Source organism: Microcebus murinus, chromosome 2 (assembly GCF_040939455.1).
Source record: "Microcebus murinus isolate Inina chromosome 2, M.murinus_Inina_mat1.0, whole genome shotgun sequence".
In the NCBI taxonomy this organism is placed as follows: domain Eukaryota; kingdom Metazoa; phylum Chordata; class Mammalia; order Primates; family Cheirogaleidae; genus Microcebus; species Microcebus murinus.
In genome coordinates this window covers 100,030,588-100,044,777 of record NC_134105.1, presented here as the reverse complement: position 1 = coordinate 100,044,777, position 14,190 = coordinate 100,030,588, and the positions used below count along the sequence as shown (strand labels likewise).

The 14,190-nt window shown below is 51.3% G+C and overlaps 1 protein-coding gene and 1 non-coding gene across 4 annotated transcripts; one reads left to right on the top strand and one right to left on the bottom strand.

The window, feature by feature from the left end:
* Positions 1 to 4,464: 4,464 nt before the first annotated feature.
* CERS2 (ceramide synthase 2) lies at positions 4,465 to 14,076 on the top strand. Of its 3 annotated transcripts, none has more exons than XM_012767506.3 (11): positions 4,465 to 4,596; positions 10,131 to 10,304; positions 10,739 to 10,856; positions 11,056 to 11,174; positions 11,396 to 11,453; positions 11,559 to 11,609; positions 11,806 to 11,898; positions 12,091 to 12,219; positions 12,415 to 12,521; positions 12,660 to 12,813; positions 13,001 to 14,076. In XM_012767506.3, exons 2-11 carry the CDS (start codon positions 10,132 to 10,134, stop codon positions 13,139 to 13,141), a joined length of 1,143 nt encoding a protein of 380 aa, XP_012622960.1. In that variant the 5' UTR covers positions 4,465 to 4,596; position 10,131; the 3' UTR covers positions 13,142 to 14,076. The 3 variants fall into 3 exon arrangements, 2 of the variants coding, with proteins under 2 accessions (XP_012622960.1, XP_075856217.1); XR_012918157.1 differs by having other exon boundaries at positions 4,467 to 4,599; positions 12,380 to 12,521; positions 13,001 to 13,138; XM_076000102.1 differs by having other exon boundaries at positions 4,468 to 4,599.
* On the bottom strand, positions 7,657 to 7,760 carry LOC142869743 (U6 spliceosomal RNA). Its single transcript, XR_012918314.1, has one exon. It is a non-coding gene; the product is annotated as a U6 spliceosomal RNA (small nuclear RNA).
* Positions 14,077 to 14,190: the final 114 nt, after the last annotated feature.

The window sequence follows — 14,190 nt, the reverse complement described above, 5'->3', positions numbered from 1 at the left end:
TAAAAATACAGGAAGCACAGTTAAATCAGAATTTCAAGTAAACAATGAATAATTTATTGACATGACCAAAATATTTCAAGGAACACACTTATGCTAACAAATTAATTGTTGTTTATCTGAAATTACAATCTGCATGTCCCGTATTTTACCTGGCAGTGTGAAAGATGGGACCCAGTCTCAGCATGATGACTAAAAGTAAAGGTTCTGGAGCCAGAGCCAGACTTCTTATAGGTGGGATTCTGGTCTTCTGTGTGATCTTTGGCAACTACCTGAACCTTTTTGTGCTCAGTTTCCCCATTGTCGAAAAAGAGATATTAATAGCATTTTTGTTATAGGACTTTGTTTCTGCCTATAAGGAGTGTGAGGATTGTATGTGTGTGATGCATTTATAATTTCTCCACTGAAACCTGAGTGGAATCTTACTCCTTTTATCTCTGGGGTTTGTTTTATTCAGCTGCAGGTGGCTAACTTTGTTGTGAGAATTAAATAAATTAATATAGTACTTGTAAAGCACTTAGAAGAGTGCTGGGCACAGAGTAGTAGTACAAATGTTAAAATGAGGCCGGGCATGGTGGCTCACGCCTGTAATCCTAGCACTCTGGGAGGCTGAGGTGGGAGGATCACTCAAGGTCAGGAGTTCGAAACCAGCCTGAGCAAGAGCGAGACCCCGTCTCCACTATAAATAGAAACAAATTAATTGGCCAACTAAAAATATATAGAAAAAAAATTAGCCGGGCATGGTAGTCCATGCCTGTAGTCCCAACTACTTGGGAAGCTGAGGCAGGAGAATTGCTTGAGCCCAGGAGTTTGAGGTTGCTGTGAACTAGGCTGATGCCATAGCACTCTAGCCGGGGCAACAGAGGGAGACTCAGCCTCAAAAAAATGTTAACTAATATATAGCAATAAATATTGTTATATTATTTTGTAATGGTAACTGTTACTATTATTACTCTTCTCCCTAAGAAGTCCAATCTTGATTCTCTTCTGCAACTTCTTCCTTGCCAATCCCCAATATGGCCACAAGAGGGCATCAGTAGCCACCAGAGTCTCCAGCCCTCTAGTGGCCACTTGAGGTCTCTGGCTCCACCCCCAGACATCAAGAGGCTCTTTTAGCCCACTTGTTGGGAAGTGCAGCCTACTGAGGACTCCAGGTTCCTGGTTGGACTTGCTAGGCAGATAGGGTCAGGGGAAGAGCCTCAGGTAGGTATCTACTCACGGGACCCAGTTGAGGCAGACCTCTGCACACATGCAGGAGACTGGGTTACCGCAGTTAGGTGGGGTAACCACAGTCTAGCAGCTCCGCAGCCAGGGTACGCATGCCCTCAGCCTTTTGTACTCTTCGGAGTTTCTTCTGGCTACCTGACAAGCAGACTTAGAGGAAAATAAAGGGAGGGTGAAGCTTCCTGTTTCCCTAATCCAAACCTCTCCAACGGACTCCTGGCCAACCTGTAAAGCTGGACTCTGAATTTGGAGAAGGCCAACACAAGCCCAGTCACGTGGCAGAAGCAAAGTCCTCTTTGCCTATAAGGAGTGTGAGGAGTGTATGTGTGTGATGCAATTATAATTTCTCCACTGAAACCTGAGTGGAATCTTACTCCTTTTATCTCTGGGGTTTGTTTTATTCAGCTGCAGGTGGCTAACTTTGTTTGTTTGGCTGCAGCTGCAGCTGCAGACTTTGTTTTCAGATTTACCAATCACCCTCCACCACCCCCATGCTCTAAATTTTACAATTGCAGAGTTGGATGAAATCTTAGAGATGACCTAATCTACCTACCAGCCTTTCATTACTGACTCAATGAGGCTGAGTGACTTCTCAAGGCCATGGAGTTAGAAACAGAATCCAGGTATCCCCCTCAGTATTTTCTTCATCATTAAATGAGGACATGGCTGATTTGGGGTTCCTCTTAGTGGAATACATGGGAAAAACAGTAATATATAGTGCCTTGGCTGTTGACTCACATATACTGCTTCAACTCCCAAATTCCATATTGCTTTTCCAAAAATAGTTTGCATTGCATAATTTCAGAATACATATTTTTTTGTTTTTTTAATTTAATATTTCATTTTTTCTTTTTTTATTCTAATTACTCTAATTTTTTTCCTTTTCAGTTCTACCTACTATTGAGCATTTGTACAGAATACATATTAATAAAAATTCCTTCTGGTTATTTTACCTCTTGTTAGGAAACTTTCTGCACTTGAATCTCTCTCTTCAGGTCCTACTGAACAGATTCAGGTAAGGCTCTGCTCCTTACCCGAACAGGCTTCTTGTACAGGTCAGCCTGACCTGAAAAACTCACTTTCCACAACTGAGCTCCTTGTGTCTGCCAGTCCCAGAAGCCTGCCCTAGTAACCTAGACTCTAGCCTGAAGGCCTGGTGATGGCCTGTCCCCTGCCTTGGGACACCTCAGCAGCCCATACAGAGGAAGTGAGTCACCAAGGCAGGCAGTGCTTGGGGCACCGTGGGCGTGGCTGTGCCAGACTGGATGGTGGGGGATGGGTTGGAAGGGTGGTTGGTGATCATAATCTCCTGGTCCAGCCAAGCCAAGTGTGTGTGGGACCTGAGTATGCCCGCAGGAGTTAGTATCATCTAATGCTGACTGAGGCCTAGTTTCCCCTTCTCAATCCACTTTCTCCTTTGTCTTCTGGGGGAGGAGTACACCCTCTTATCTTTATTTCTCAGGCTCTGGTTATCCAAGTTCTGCACCAAAACTTCCCCTCCCCACTGCTATCTTTAAAAAATAAGTTAACCAGTCTTCTGTCCTCTTGAAGCATTTAAAAAGCATGGTAAGGACCATGTGAAAGACTGGCACCTAGGAAAACCACTTGAGAAAAGGGTTCAGAAACTAACGAAGGGGAGATAAGCAGGACAGAGGTGTGGAGAGGGGATTAGAGAGGGACCTGAAGATAAGCTGGGACCCAAAGAGGCACTGGAACCCAGATGAGGAGGGTGCTGGGGAGGGCGGTGAAGAAAGGCAGAGGGAACTTTGGAATTGGAAGGGTGAGGGAGGCGGGAGGCGGAGTTACAAAGGGGTAAAAAGTGACCATATAAAATATGCTAAGAAAGGAGGAATTCTGACAGGGGCAAAGGAAAACAGGGCTGGAGAGGTTCTGGGAACTGGGACACCAGGCTAGCCCTAGAAGGCCTGGAGAAGCCCCTGGGGCTGGTCCAGGGAACACAATGACAGATCTCATTTCCCCAGTGGTACCTGGGCTGAGGTTTCCACCCCCTCACCCTCCCCCCAGCAAATTAACTAACAGGTTGGAAGTCAGTCAGCTTTTGTCTTTCTACGCCTCCAGAAAGAGCCTTAGGTGAGCAAGCCCTCAAACTGGATTAGTGCAAGAGGTCACAGGTCATGCTCCTTCTTAAGAGAACTGTCAAAGCACAAGTGGGACATGACTAGATAAACCAAGAAACAAGTCACCTTCAGAGGTTCTAACGGTGATAGCATTAAAAAGCCAACATTTCAAGGTAAAAACAATTTTAAAGTACCTCCACACGGAGTGAGCTGTAGCTCTCTTTGTAAACAAACCCTCAAACACATCTTAGTCGTGATTTTCCCCACTAGGAGTTAGGGCCAGTTTTCTAGGATAAACACGTTGCGTTTTCCTGAAACAGCAATTTACCAGAGTATTTAAAGGAGAAAATGCTTGTTAATATGACATCAACCACGGATAAACGTGGTGTGTAGTTTGAAACTCCAAATAGCTTTTACAAAACAAAAGTTGGGGGGTGGCTCTTCCAGACTCCACTGCAGTAGGATTTGTGTGCAGGTAGGACCGTGCTCTTCTCTGCCACTGGGGGTCGGGTCCAGGGCACTTGGCAGAAAACACTGGGCTTTACTGGGGGAAACGGAGGCTCGCCGGCTCCGCGGCGGGAAGGCGGTTGGATCGCAAGGGCCTCCGGCCTCGGTAGCCGTGGGCGGCTTTGGCCCGGCGCTCCCGGGCCTCGCGGGCGGGACTCCGCAGGGCTGCGCGCCCTCCCTCCGCCGAGCTGGGAAGTGCGGCCATCGGCGGGCCGGAGGGAGCGGGGCCGCGGCGGGCGCGGCGGGCGGGGCGCGGGCCCCGCTACTCCGCGCCCGCGGTCACCTGGCGGGCCTGCCTCGGGTCCCGCCGGGCTAAATCCCACCCCGATCCGAGAGGCCGAGTGGCCGGAAGAGCCCGCACTTCGTCTCCCCTCCCGGGGCTTCGCCCTGGGCGCCCAGGTCGCGGTGGGCGCGGCCGCGGAGCTGGGCGTTCCCGGGCTCGGCCGGGCCCCGCGGCGCTCCGGGGCGCGGAGCGGGAGGCGGCGGGAGCGGGCCGGGCGCCGCCGCCCCCGCGCAGGCCCGGCCCGCCGCCCTCCCTCCGCGGCCCGCGGCCCACGCCCAGTCTCCCGGCGTCGTGTCGCCCGCGGCCTTTCTGTCCGCCGCGCGGCTGGGACCCGGCCCGCCCGGGCTCGGCGGCGGGAGGAGGGAGAGGGAGGGAGCGGGCCGGCGGGTGGGCGGGCGGAAGGGGGAGGAGAGGAGCGAAAGGAGCCAGTCGGGAGGGGGCCCGCAGCAGTGACCCGAGCAGACCGAGCCGCGGCGCCCGGCTCCGCCAGCTCCGCGCCGCCGCCGCCGCGTGAGTCGCGACCCCGGCCCGGCGCGCGGGGGTGGGCGCGGGAGAGCTGGGGGGGCTGGGGCCGCTCGGGCGCGGATCCGCGGAGGGGCCGCGGGGAGGGCGCGGAGGGGAAGGGGCCCGGGCGCGGAGCCGGGGAGCCGCGCGCGGGGCGGCGGGCGCTGGCGCGGTGGCCGCAGCCTGCGCTATGGCGGCGGCCGGGGGGAGGGCGCGCCGGGGCGCCTCGCGGGAGCGGCCGGGCCCCTCCGCCGCCCGGGGCGAGCTGGCCTGGCGCCTCGGCGTGCTCGGGAGCGCCGGCCGGAGCCCGGAGAAGCCCTCCTGGGCAACAGGTAGGGGCTGGGAGGTGGGGACGGGGGCTGTGTGCGGAGGGGCCCTAGCCACGGGCGCCCCTTTGTTGGGAAGTAAAAAAGCTTGGTGACCACTTGCGCCAGAGCCCCCATCCTGGCAGTGGGCCCGCGGCGTTGCCTCGGCCTGGACGGGTCCTGCGGCTAGAGTGGGAGGAGAGAGGGTCTTGCTGCTGCTGCTGCTTACTGGCCCACCGTGCCCACTCCGGGAGGGAGGTCAGAGCTTCCATGTGCTTAACGGGAAACAGGAAGGAGTGGCTGTGAGTGTCTGCTCCGGCCCCCTGGGCTAGGAGTCCCCAGACCGTTATGAGCTTGTGTGGCTGGCTTGGGTAGCTGCTGGTGAAACGCTTTCTGGACTGTTGCCTGTTAATTACAGGTTTGGAGGCCGGCTGGCAAGTGGGCTAACTGCAGGTGTGTAGCGATAATCTTCAGCCCGAGTTTGGGAGTTTCTCTCTTTCCCCAAGCCTGGCTCCTGGCATCAAAACCTGGTCTCAGTTATCTGAGTTGCGGGGGCCAAGGGTCAGATGGTTCTGAGGATCCTGAGGAATGGAGTGAGCCCCTCTTTCCGGAGCATTGAATCAGGGAAGGCCTCCAACAAGCAGTCACCCCCACATCTGTGTTGCGAAAGGGAGTAGGGTCGCTGCCCATACTAGAGTTGGGTTAACTGGGCCTGAATGTGAGTGGCTGACTGCACTTGTGATGGGGCTCCTAAGGGTAAGGACTTGTCTGCACCTCTGTCCCTTAGGATCTGTCCCTGACCTGCACACTCTGTTTCAGAAAGAGAGATCCTTATCCCCCTTGGTACCCCTCACTGGGGCCTCTGGCCATTTTCCCTTGGAAGGAAGGGTCTCCTCTTTCCCTTGCCACTGGCCACGGGCTGGCTAATTCCTCACTGTGTCCTTCAGCAGTGCCCCCAGCTGTTTCTTCTACCTGCTGGCCTTTCCCTGCCCCTGTAATCTCATGCAGTGTTTGGGTGTGTTGGGGCCTTTGGTGGGACATTCCAGATTAGCTGTAGGCCAGCTGAGGTCTGAGCACCACTGTACTTCTTATTGCCTCCCACCCACATCTTTTCCATAATCTGACCTAAAATTTGGGGCCTATGCTGCAGCCTGGAGCAGTAACGCACCTCTTCTTTGCTTCATCCATTGCTTGCAGCCATCTAGTTCATGACTTGCTTCTGTTGCCTGAAAAGAAAATTTTCAACAAGGAAAAACTATTCAGGACTTTTCCCACCTTTTTTTGTGGTCACTCAGGCTTCAGTGGAAGTGAAAAGCCTGTGAGACCCTGTCTTTGTCACTTTTTCCTTTCTTGTTGACCCCTTTATATTTTCTTTAGTTAATTCTTCCAAACTCTGAGAGCTAGTGGCACTGTTACCACACTCATTTTGTGAGAATTACTTCCTCACAGGCCCAAACTTATGCCCTCCCAGCCCTCTGGGTCTGCAAGCTCCCATGGGGACCCTCTGCCTCTTTTCATCCACTAGGAGGGTCTTGAGAGGGTGTCAGAGTTGGGACAAAGGTTGGAGCTGGGTGGAGCCCTGCTCAAGTTCCTGGTAACTCAATGCCTGTGAAATCCCTGCTCTCTGGCCCCTCTCCAGTCTGTGCCTCAGAAAGTGGCATCAGAGTCTCTGAGGCAGGTGTGTGTGTGTGAGAGAGAGAGAATAGAGAAACACACACACACACACACACACACACACACACACACACGTCCCGTGTGGGGGAGAGTGAATTCTATGAGTGTAAAGGTGTCTGTAGTTGTGATTTTTTTTTCTGCAAGGGAGATCAAGTAACTGCCGTGAGATCCGAGGTGGTCTGGAAAAACAGGGTCATCACCATAGGCTGTGTGCACATCACTGCTTCTTGCCCCAGCCTTTTTTTGCCATCCTTTGCTTGGCTTGGGGTGCTGGTGCTAACAAACCACCGCCCTGAGCCGACTCCTCATGTGGGATGTGTAAGTGAGGCTACTAGGGAGCCCCAGTTGTCCTCCCTTTCCTTCATGTTGAGTCAGAGGTCCCAACCCTGCTGAATCTGGTGCTTCTCCCTGCTGGGCTAGGCTGCCAGGGTGGGGAGATGGGGGTAATGCTTCTCTATTAATGGAAGTACAGGACAACAGGGGAGGGATGTGGTCATAGAAAGCCTGAAACCCAAGTGTGAGAGGGCCTTGATTAATCTGCAGTTCGAAAATCTTGACACATCATAGGCTCTCACTCCTGTCTTCCACTCTCCCCGCTTGGAGTGGGAGATGTCTTGTCCTGGGGCTGAGATAGTCGCACTACTCAGGTGATTGCCCTGGACCATTCTCTGCCATCTACTCTGCTTACCTCCCCAGCTCCTCACCATTATAGGCATAAGACATTCCTGGACCCCAGGAGATCTAGAAGGGCTCCACCCACCCTCCAGGACCCCAGTCAGCCCTCTGAATCCTTAATTTTCAAAATGCACCTGACAAAAGGAACCTCCCTGCCAGTTTTCCCTGAGGCTAGGGGTGGAACCCAAAAGTCTAGGCCTGCCTATGCCCTTGGCTTTGCATTTCACTGGAGGAAAGTTAGGGCTAGAAGAGGTAGCCAGTGACTAGGTCAGGTACATTTCTCCACTTCCAATCCCACTAAGCAAAAAAAAAACAACACAAAAAGTGGGAAGGAAGAGGCAGAGGTATGCAAACACGTCTAGGTGTTCTGCATTGTCCCTTCTGTATTCAGTTTTCTTTTTTTAAATATAAATTTAATATTTACTTCACGAATTTGTGTGTCATCCTTGCTCAGGGGCCATGCTAATCTCTGTATCATTCCAATTTTAGTATATATGCTGCTGGAGCGGGCACTCTATTCAGTTTTCCACAACTTTTCTCTAGGAAAGTAAGTGTGTGTGTGTGTGCTTGTGTGAGGAAAGTTCCACTGCACTGTGGGAAATTTCTTAATTTTGTTCAGTTTAGAAGGCTTCCATCTCTTTAGCTAATTAAATATTTATTCTGGCTAGAGCTGAGGGGGAAGGGGCAGTGTCCTCGGGTGCTGAGGCCTGGAATGTGTGTGTGAGTGTGTGATTGGGGGAGGAGGAGGGGAAGGTGGAGCTGAAGCTCCTTTATTGTCAGTGCTGACCTCTGATTTCATCTGAGAGAGCAGTGACCGGGAGTGGGGACAAGAGGGTGAAGTCCTTGAGCTGGAATACTGACCCGTGACAGGCTGAGAGAGATTTCGCAAGGGCTTCTGTGGTGTGTGTGGGTGGAGCTGGAGCTGTCAAGAGCAGGCGGGAGGACCAGCCCAGCTCAGCTGTGGTCTGAGGGTTCAGCCGTCATTCAGTGGCACCAATTGGTCTCCAGGTCACAGTGGATAACAATCTCCACTCTCTTTCCTCCCTGTCTAGGAGGGGACCACCTTCCTTCTGTCTCAGCTTTCAGTCTCTAGGCCAGCCTGAATATCACTGCTTCTCCCCTCTTCTGGGAGAATGAGGGGTGCGGACCCTGGAAAAGACTGCCCTGGTCATCCTGCTGGCATTCAGTGCTGAGCCCTAGGACTGCCAAGTGTCGTGCTGGACCCAGCATCACTGAGTCTTCAGGGCTGTCTTGGTGCTTCTCTTGGCCCCAAGTGTCTACTGTCCCACCCCCACCCCTAGACCATTCCCTCTTTCATCTGGGTATCCAAATGGTCACTTCCACCTTGTTCTTTTCTCTTTCAGTGGAGGAAGGGGGTAGGAGGCAGAAAGTAGCAGCTCTTTCCTGGGCTGATGGAGTATGTGTGTTCCCCTACAGACAAGTATTTTGTTTTCTAGATGAGCCTTTTTTTTTTGAGACAGAGTCTCACTTTGTTGCCCAGGCTAGAGTGAATGCTGTGGTGTCAGCCTAGCTCACAGCAACCTCAAACTCCTGGGCTCAAGCAATCCTTCTGCCTCAGCCTCCCAAGTAGCTGGGACTACAGGCATGCGCCACCATGCCCGGCTAATTTTTTCTATATATATTAGTTGGCCAATTAATTTCTTTCTATTTATAGTAGAGACGGGAGATCTCACTCTTGCTCAGGCTGGCTTCGAACTCCTGACCTTGAGAGCAATCTGCCCGCCTAGGCGCCTCAGCCCTAGATGAGCCTTTATAAGAAATAGCTCTTTTTTTTTTTTTTTTTTTTTTTGAGACAGAGTGTCGCTTTGTTGCCCAGGCTAGACTGAGTGCCGTGGCATCAGCCTAGCTCACAGCAACCTCAAACTCCTGGGCTCAAGCAGTCCTGCCTAAGCCTCCCGAGTAGCTGGGACTACAGGCATGCGCCACCATGCCCAGCTAATTTTTTCTATATATATTAGTTGGCCAATTAATTTCTTTCTATTTATAGTAGAGACAGGGTCTTGCTCTTGCTCAGGCTGGTTTCGAACTCCTGACCTCGTGCAATCCGCCCGCCTCAGCCTCCCAGAGAGCTAGGATTACAGGCGTGAGCCACTGCACCCGGCCAGAAATAATTCTTAATTCTATCAGATATTGTGGTCTGCTGTCTTGATTCCCTGTCCCACAAACCCTGACTCTATGTAGCCTTTACTTTCTTTCTGAAAAGTCTGACAGATAGGGTTCTTCTGCCTTATGTGTGGGGATTGCATGGCTTGGGATGGGGTGTCAACCTTGTGTGCAGCTGTTTGATGTCCACTGATTGTTCTGAAACCCAGTATCATTTGGGGACATAATTTTGCTTTACCTTGGCCTCTTAATTTTTCCCTAGGTACATGCTGAGATGGACTGTAGGGAAATGGGGGAAGGGTTTGTCCCAGCCCTGCAATGTTTCTGGGCTCCCCCCACCAGGGAAGCTTCTAGCTGTGAGTTGGCCTAGGGTCTGGAGATAGCCAGAGAGTAAAGGGAGGATGTCTCTGGCTTTACTCAGATTGTTGGCTATAGCTTGTAGGGCTATGTCTGGCCTGTCTTCCAGGTTGGGATAGCAAAATGACAAAAAGACCCAAGGTCCTTAATTTCAGGGAATCAGGACTTCTAGGGTGTCAGCATCTCCTTAAATTGGTATAAATAGTAAATGTTAAAACTAGAAGACCACCATATTACAGATGAGAAAACTGATTTGCCCAAGGCCATAGGATGGTCCTGGCTATGGACCAGAATCCTGAGTCTCTGCCCCCTGCTCCTTTTGTTGCACCATGAAAACTTTTATTCATCTCTCTTCCTCCATAGCTGCCCCATCTTGACGCCCTGTACCTTCCCCTCACTCAGGATGCTCCAGACCTTGTATGATTACTTCTGGTGGGAACGGCTTTGGCTGCCTGTGAACTTAACCTGGGCAGACCTAGAAGACCGAGATGGACGTGTCTACGCCAAAGCCTCAGACCTCTATATCACACTACCCCTGGCCTTGCTCTTCCTGATCATTCGATACTTCTTTGAGCTGTAAGCATACTAGCCTACCCTCAGGCCATCCCCAGCTGCCAGTCACATAGTTTCTTAGACTTCAAGTTTCTCTCTTAAGAGAGAAGTTAAGTCCTGGACCCTGGTGTTCTGGCTACTCAGATCCCTGCCCACTGTGCATCCCCTTCCCTGAGGTCACCATTGTCTTACTGAGGGCTCCGCACCCCCAGGCCCTTTCCTTCAATGGTTATTTGTTCTCACACTTCACCCGCCACCCCGCCTGACCACTAGTGAACACAGGAAGCTTTGTCAGCTGTGGTCAGCCCAGGTGGCTAGAGGAAAGGGGGTTGCCAGGAAACTGGGGAAACTGAGGCCCAGAATAAAGTTGCTTGAGCTTGTAGTTCTTTCCCCTCCCAGCTTAGAAACTGGAATGGCTCCAAGAAAACCAGATACCTCTCTCTTATACCCGTCCTCAGTTATGTGGCTACACCACTGGCTGCCCTCCTGAATGTAAAGGAGAAAACTCGGTTGCGGGCACCTCCCAACGCCACCTTGGAGCATTTCTACCTGACCAGCGGCAAGCAGCCCAAGCAGGTATAAGCTGCACACTTCTCCAGCTTCGGGAATTACTGAGTTCTGGTGGGGAGGGGCAAGAGTTTGAATGTAAACTCTGGTGGGTGAAGAGATAGGAAAGCAGTGATCCTGACTTAGGTTATTACTGGGAGAAGCTGGCAGAGTGGGGGGTGCTTTTGAGTTCTGAAGCTAAATGTAACGGGATTCTTCACTATACCAGGCGGAGGTAGAGCTCTTGTCCCGGCAGAGTGGACTCTCTGGCCGTCAGGTAGAGCGCTGGTTCCGCCGCCGCCGCAACCAAGATCGGCCCAGTCTCCTCAAGAAGTTCCGAGAAGCCAGGTGGGGGCAAGTTGGGGAAAAGAAGCTGGGTGGCAGAGGAAGGTCTGTTGTGTTCTTGCTGGGAGGGGTGGGCCATGGCTGTCTGCATGGCCCACCCCATGGAGACGTGAGGAGGTGAATTTAGTTATTAATGTGATCTTGAGAGGGTATCTGTGGGTATTTGGGGGCTGCTGGAGGGCTGTGCCACCCCCCTACCTAGCCATTTCTGCTTCCTCTTCCAGCTGGAGATTCACATTTTACCTGATTGCCTTCATTGCTGGCATGGCTGTCATTGTGGATGTGAGTGGTCATTAGTGGGAGGTGGGAGGAGCTTCTCCAGCAAGGTTGGGGGAGGCCATAGGATTTAGGTCTCTCCTTTTATAACCTCTCACCATCTGTCTGCAGAAACCCTGGTTCTATGACATGAAGAAAGTTTGGGAGGGATATCCCATACAGGTATGAGATGACTCCCACTTCCTCACGTGGGGGTGGACTGAGACATACACACCCTGGTGAAGAGATGGTTTCTGGAACACATGGCAGAGGGCCCATGGAGTCACATAACTAGAATAACCTTGGGGGCTGGAAGGGCTGGCTTTGGAGTTGTGAGACCCTTGGGTCTAGTTGCTTTTACCTCTCTCTCCTCTCCCAGAGCATTATCCCTTCCCAGTATTGGTACTACATGATTGAACTTTCCTTCTACTGGTCCCTGCTCTTCAGCATTGCCTCTGATGTCAAGCGAAAGGTGGGTGAAAGGGCTGGGCAGTTAGGCCTAAGAGCCAAAGTGAGGTCCTGGGATGAACAGCCTCACCTTTGAGTTCTGGGTGCTCTGGATGGAGCTGTTGGCATATGGGGAGCTAAAGGTGAGAGGGAAGAAGGGATAGTGTGGGCTGGGGAACAGGAAAAAGTCCCCTTGGAGCCTGCATCTTTTCTGCAGGATTTCAAGGAACAAATCATCCACCATGTGGCCACCATCATCCTCATCAGCTTCTCCTGGTTTGCCAATTATATCCGAGCTGGGACTCTCATCATGGCTCTGCATGACTCTTCTGACTATCTGCTAGAGGTTAGGCTTCCCCAAACCTAGAGACCCTAGTACATGTTCTTCTGTCCCTTTGGTTTTTGGGAGGGGTTTGGGGAACAACATTCTTGGGACCAAGGAGGGATGGGCACAGAGTCAGTGCTGCTAATTGGGGTGTACATATGAATATACCTGGGAGACTCAGGAGCCCATGATGATGGATGAGGGCTGTCTATGCAGTCAGCCAAGATGTTTAACTATGCGGGATGGAAAAACACCTGCAACAACATCTTCATCGTCTTCGCTGTTGTTTTCATCATCACCCGACTGGTCATCCTGCCTTTCTGGTGAGTTGGCAGCAAGGCTATACTCCTTTTCTTGAGGAATCAGGAGTTTTGCCTTTCTCCCCCTCATTTATCTGCCTCCCCCATCTTAACCCCTTCTCGTCTGTGTTTAGAATTCTATCTCTCCCTTCGAATCTGTAGGATCCTGCACTGCACCCTCGTGTACCCACTGGAGCTCTATCCTGCCTTCTTTGGCTATTACTTCTTCAATTCCATGATGGGAGTGCTACAGCTGCTGCATATCTTCTGGGCCTACCTCATTTTGCGCATGGCCCACAAGTTCATAACTGGAAAGGTGAAGGCTCTGTCCTCATTTTGTAGGCCTTACCACTCTCAACTCTAGAACTCTTTAAAGTCCCTGTCATGCAGCAACCCTCTAAAAAAACTAGTGTGGGGCCCTGGGTAGAACAAGAACAAGCTCTTGGAGAGGCAGTCCTTAGGGGTTTGAGGATATCACGTAACTTTTTGTATCTCTTCCACAGTTGGTAGAAGATGAACGCAGTGACCGGGAAGAAACAGAGAGCTCAGAGGGGGAGGAAGCTACAGCTGGGGGAGGAGCAAAGAGCCGGCCCCTAGCCAATGGCCATCCCATCCTCAATAACAACCATCGTAAGAATGACTGAACCATCATCCCAGCTGCCTCCCAGATTAGTGCATAAAGCCAAGGAACTATCCCACCCTCCCTATAGGGTCACTTTAAGCTCTGGGGGAAAGGAGAAAGAGAGGAGAGTTCTCTGTGCCCTCCCTCCTTGCTTCTTTGTCACCCAGTTGCCTTTAAACCAAATTCTAACCAGCCTATTTATCCCTAGGTAGAGGGGAGGTTGGTTATATCCTTTGTTAGAGGGGGGATGGTCTTATTTTCCTCTCTATCCTCCAGGTTATCCTTTCTATTGCTTTTAAGACCCTTCCTCAGCACTGGGGGTGGGGGTTACAACTCACATTCCTTATTCTTAGCATTTGGCCCTGTCTGCCTTTGACTCCCTGACCTCCAGAGCCAGGGTTGTGCCTTAATGTCCCATCTGTGGGCCTCATCATTCTGCCAAAGTTGGACCAAGGCTCACCTTTCTATGCTCCCTAACTCAGGCCAGAAACCAAAGCTGAGCTGACTTTTAACTTCTTCCCTCTAAGACACAAAGGAATTGAGTGTAGGAGGGTGCACATGACACATGACCCTTACCCTACCTCTGCCAAAAAGTGGGGCTGTACTGGGAACTGCTCAGATGATCTTTGTGTCACTTCTCTGCCAGCTGTCTGTAGCCACAGGTAAAAAAATCTGACTGCCTCCTTTCTCTGGCCTCTTCCACTAGGCTAGCTGGTTTGGAGTAGAATGGCAACTAATTCTAATTTTTATTTATTAAATGTTTGGGGTTTTGGTTTTAAAGCCAGAATTACAGCTAGCACCTAGCATTCAGCAGAGGGACCATTTCAGACCAAAATGTACTGCTAATGTGTTTTTTTAAATTAAAATATATTAAAGATGAAATAAAATATGGCAATAAGCATCAGACTATTAGGAATTGAAAAAGTGGGATCAACTAAATAAACTATGATAATCTTTCTTATGCCTTCCTTGCAGTTATGTAACATTTTCCTTTTTAAATTTCAAATGGCAAATGAGAAAATGCAAAGGTAGAGAAAGTACAAGATTAATGACTTGTCCCACTGGGGAGGA

Coding starts and splice junctions, on each gene's coding strand:
- CERS2 (XM_012767506.3), top strand. CDS start 10,132: ATGCTCCAGACCTTGTATGATTACTTCTGGTGGGAACGGCTTTGGCTG. Junction 11,610..11,805: donor GGGAGGGATATCCCATACAG/GTATGAGATGAC, acceptor CTCCTCTCCCAG/AGCATTATCCCTTCCCAGTA. Junction 12,814..13,000: donor ACAAGTTCATAACTGGAAAG/GTGAAGGCTCTG, acceptor TCTCTTCCACAG/TTGGTAGAAGATGAACGCAG.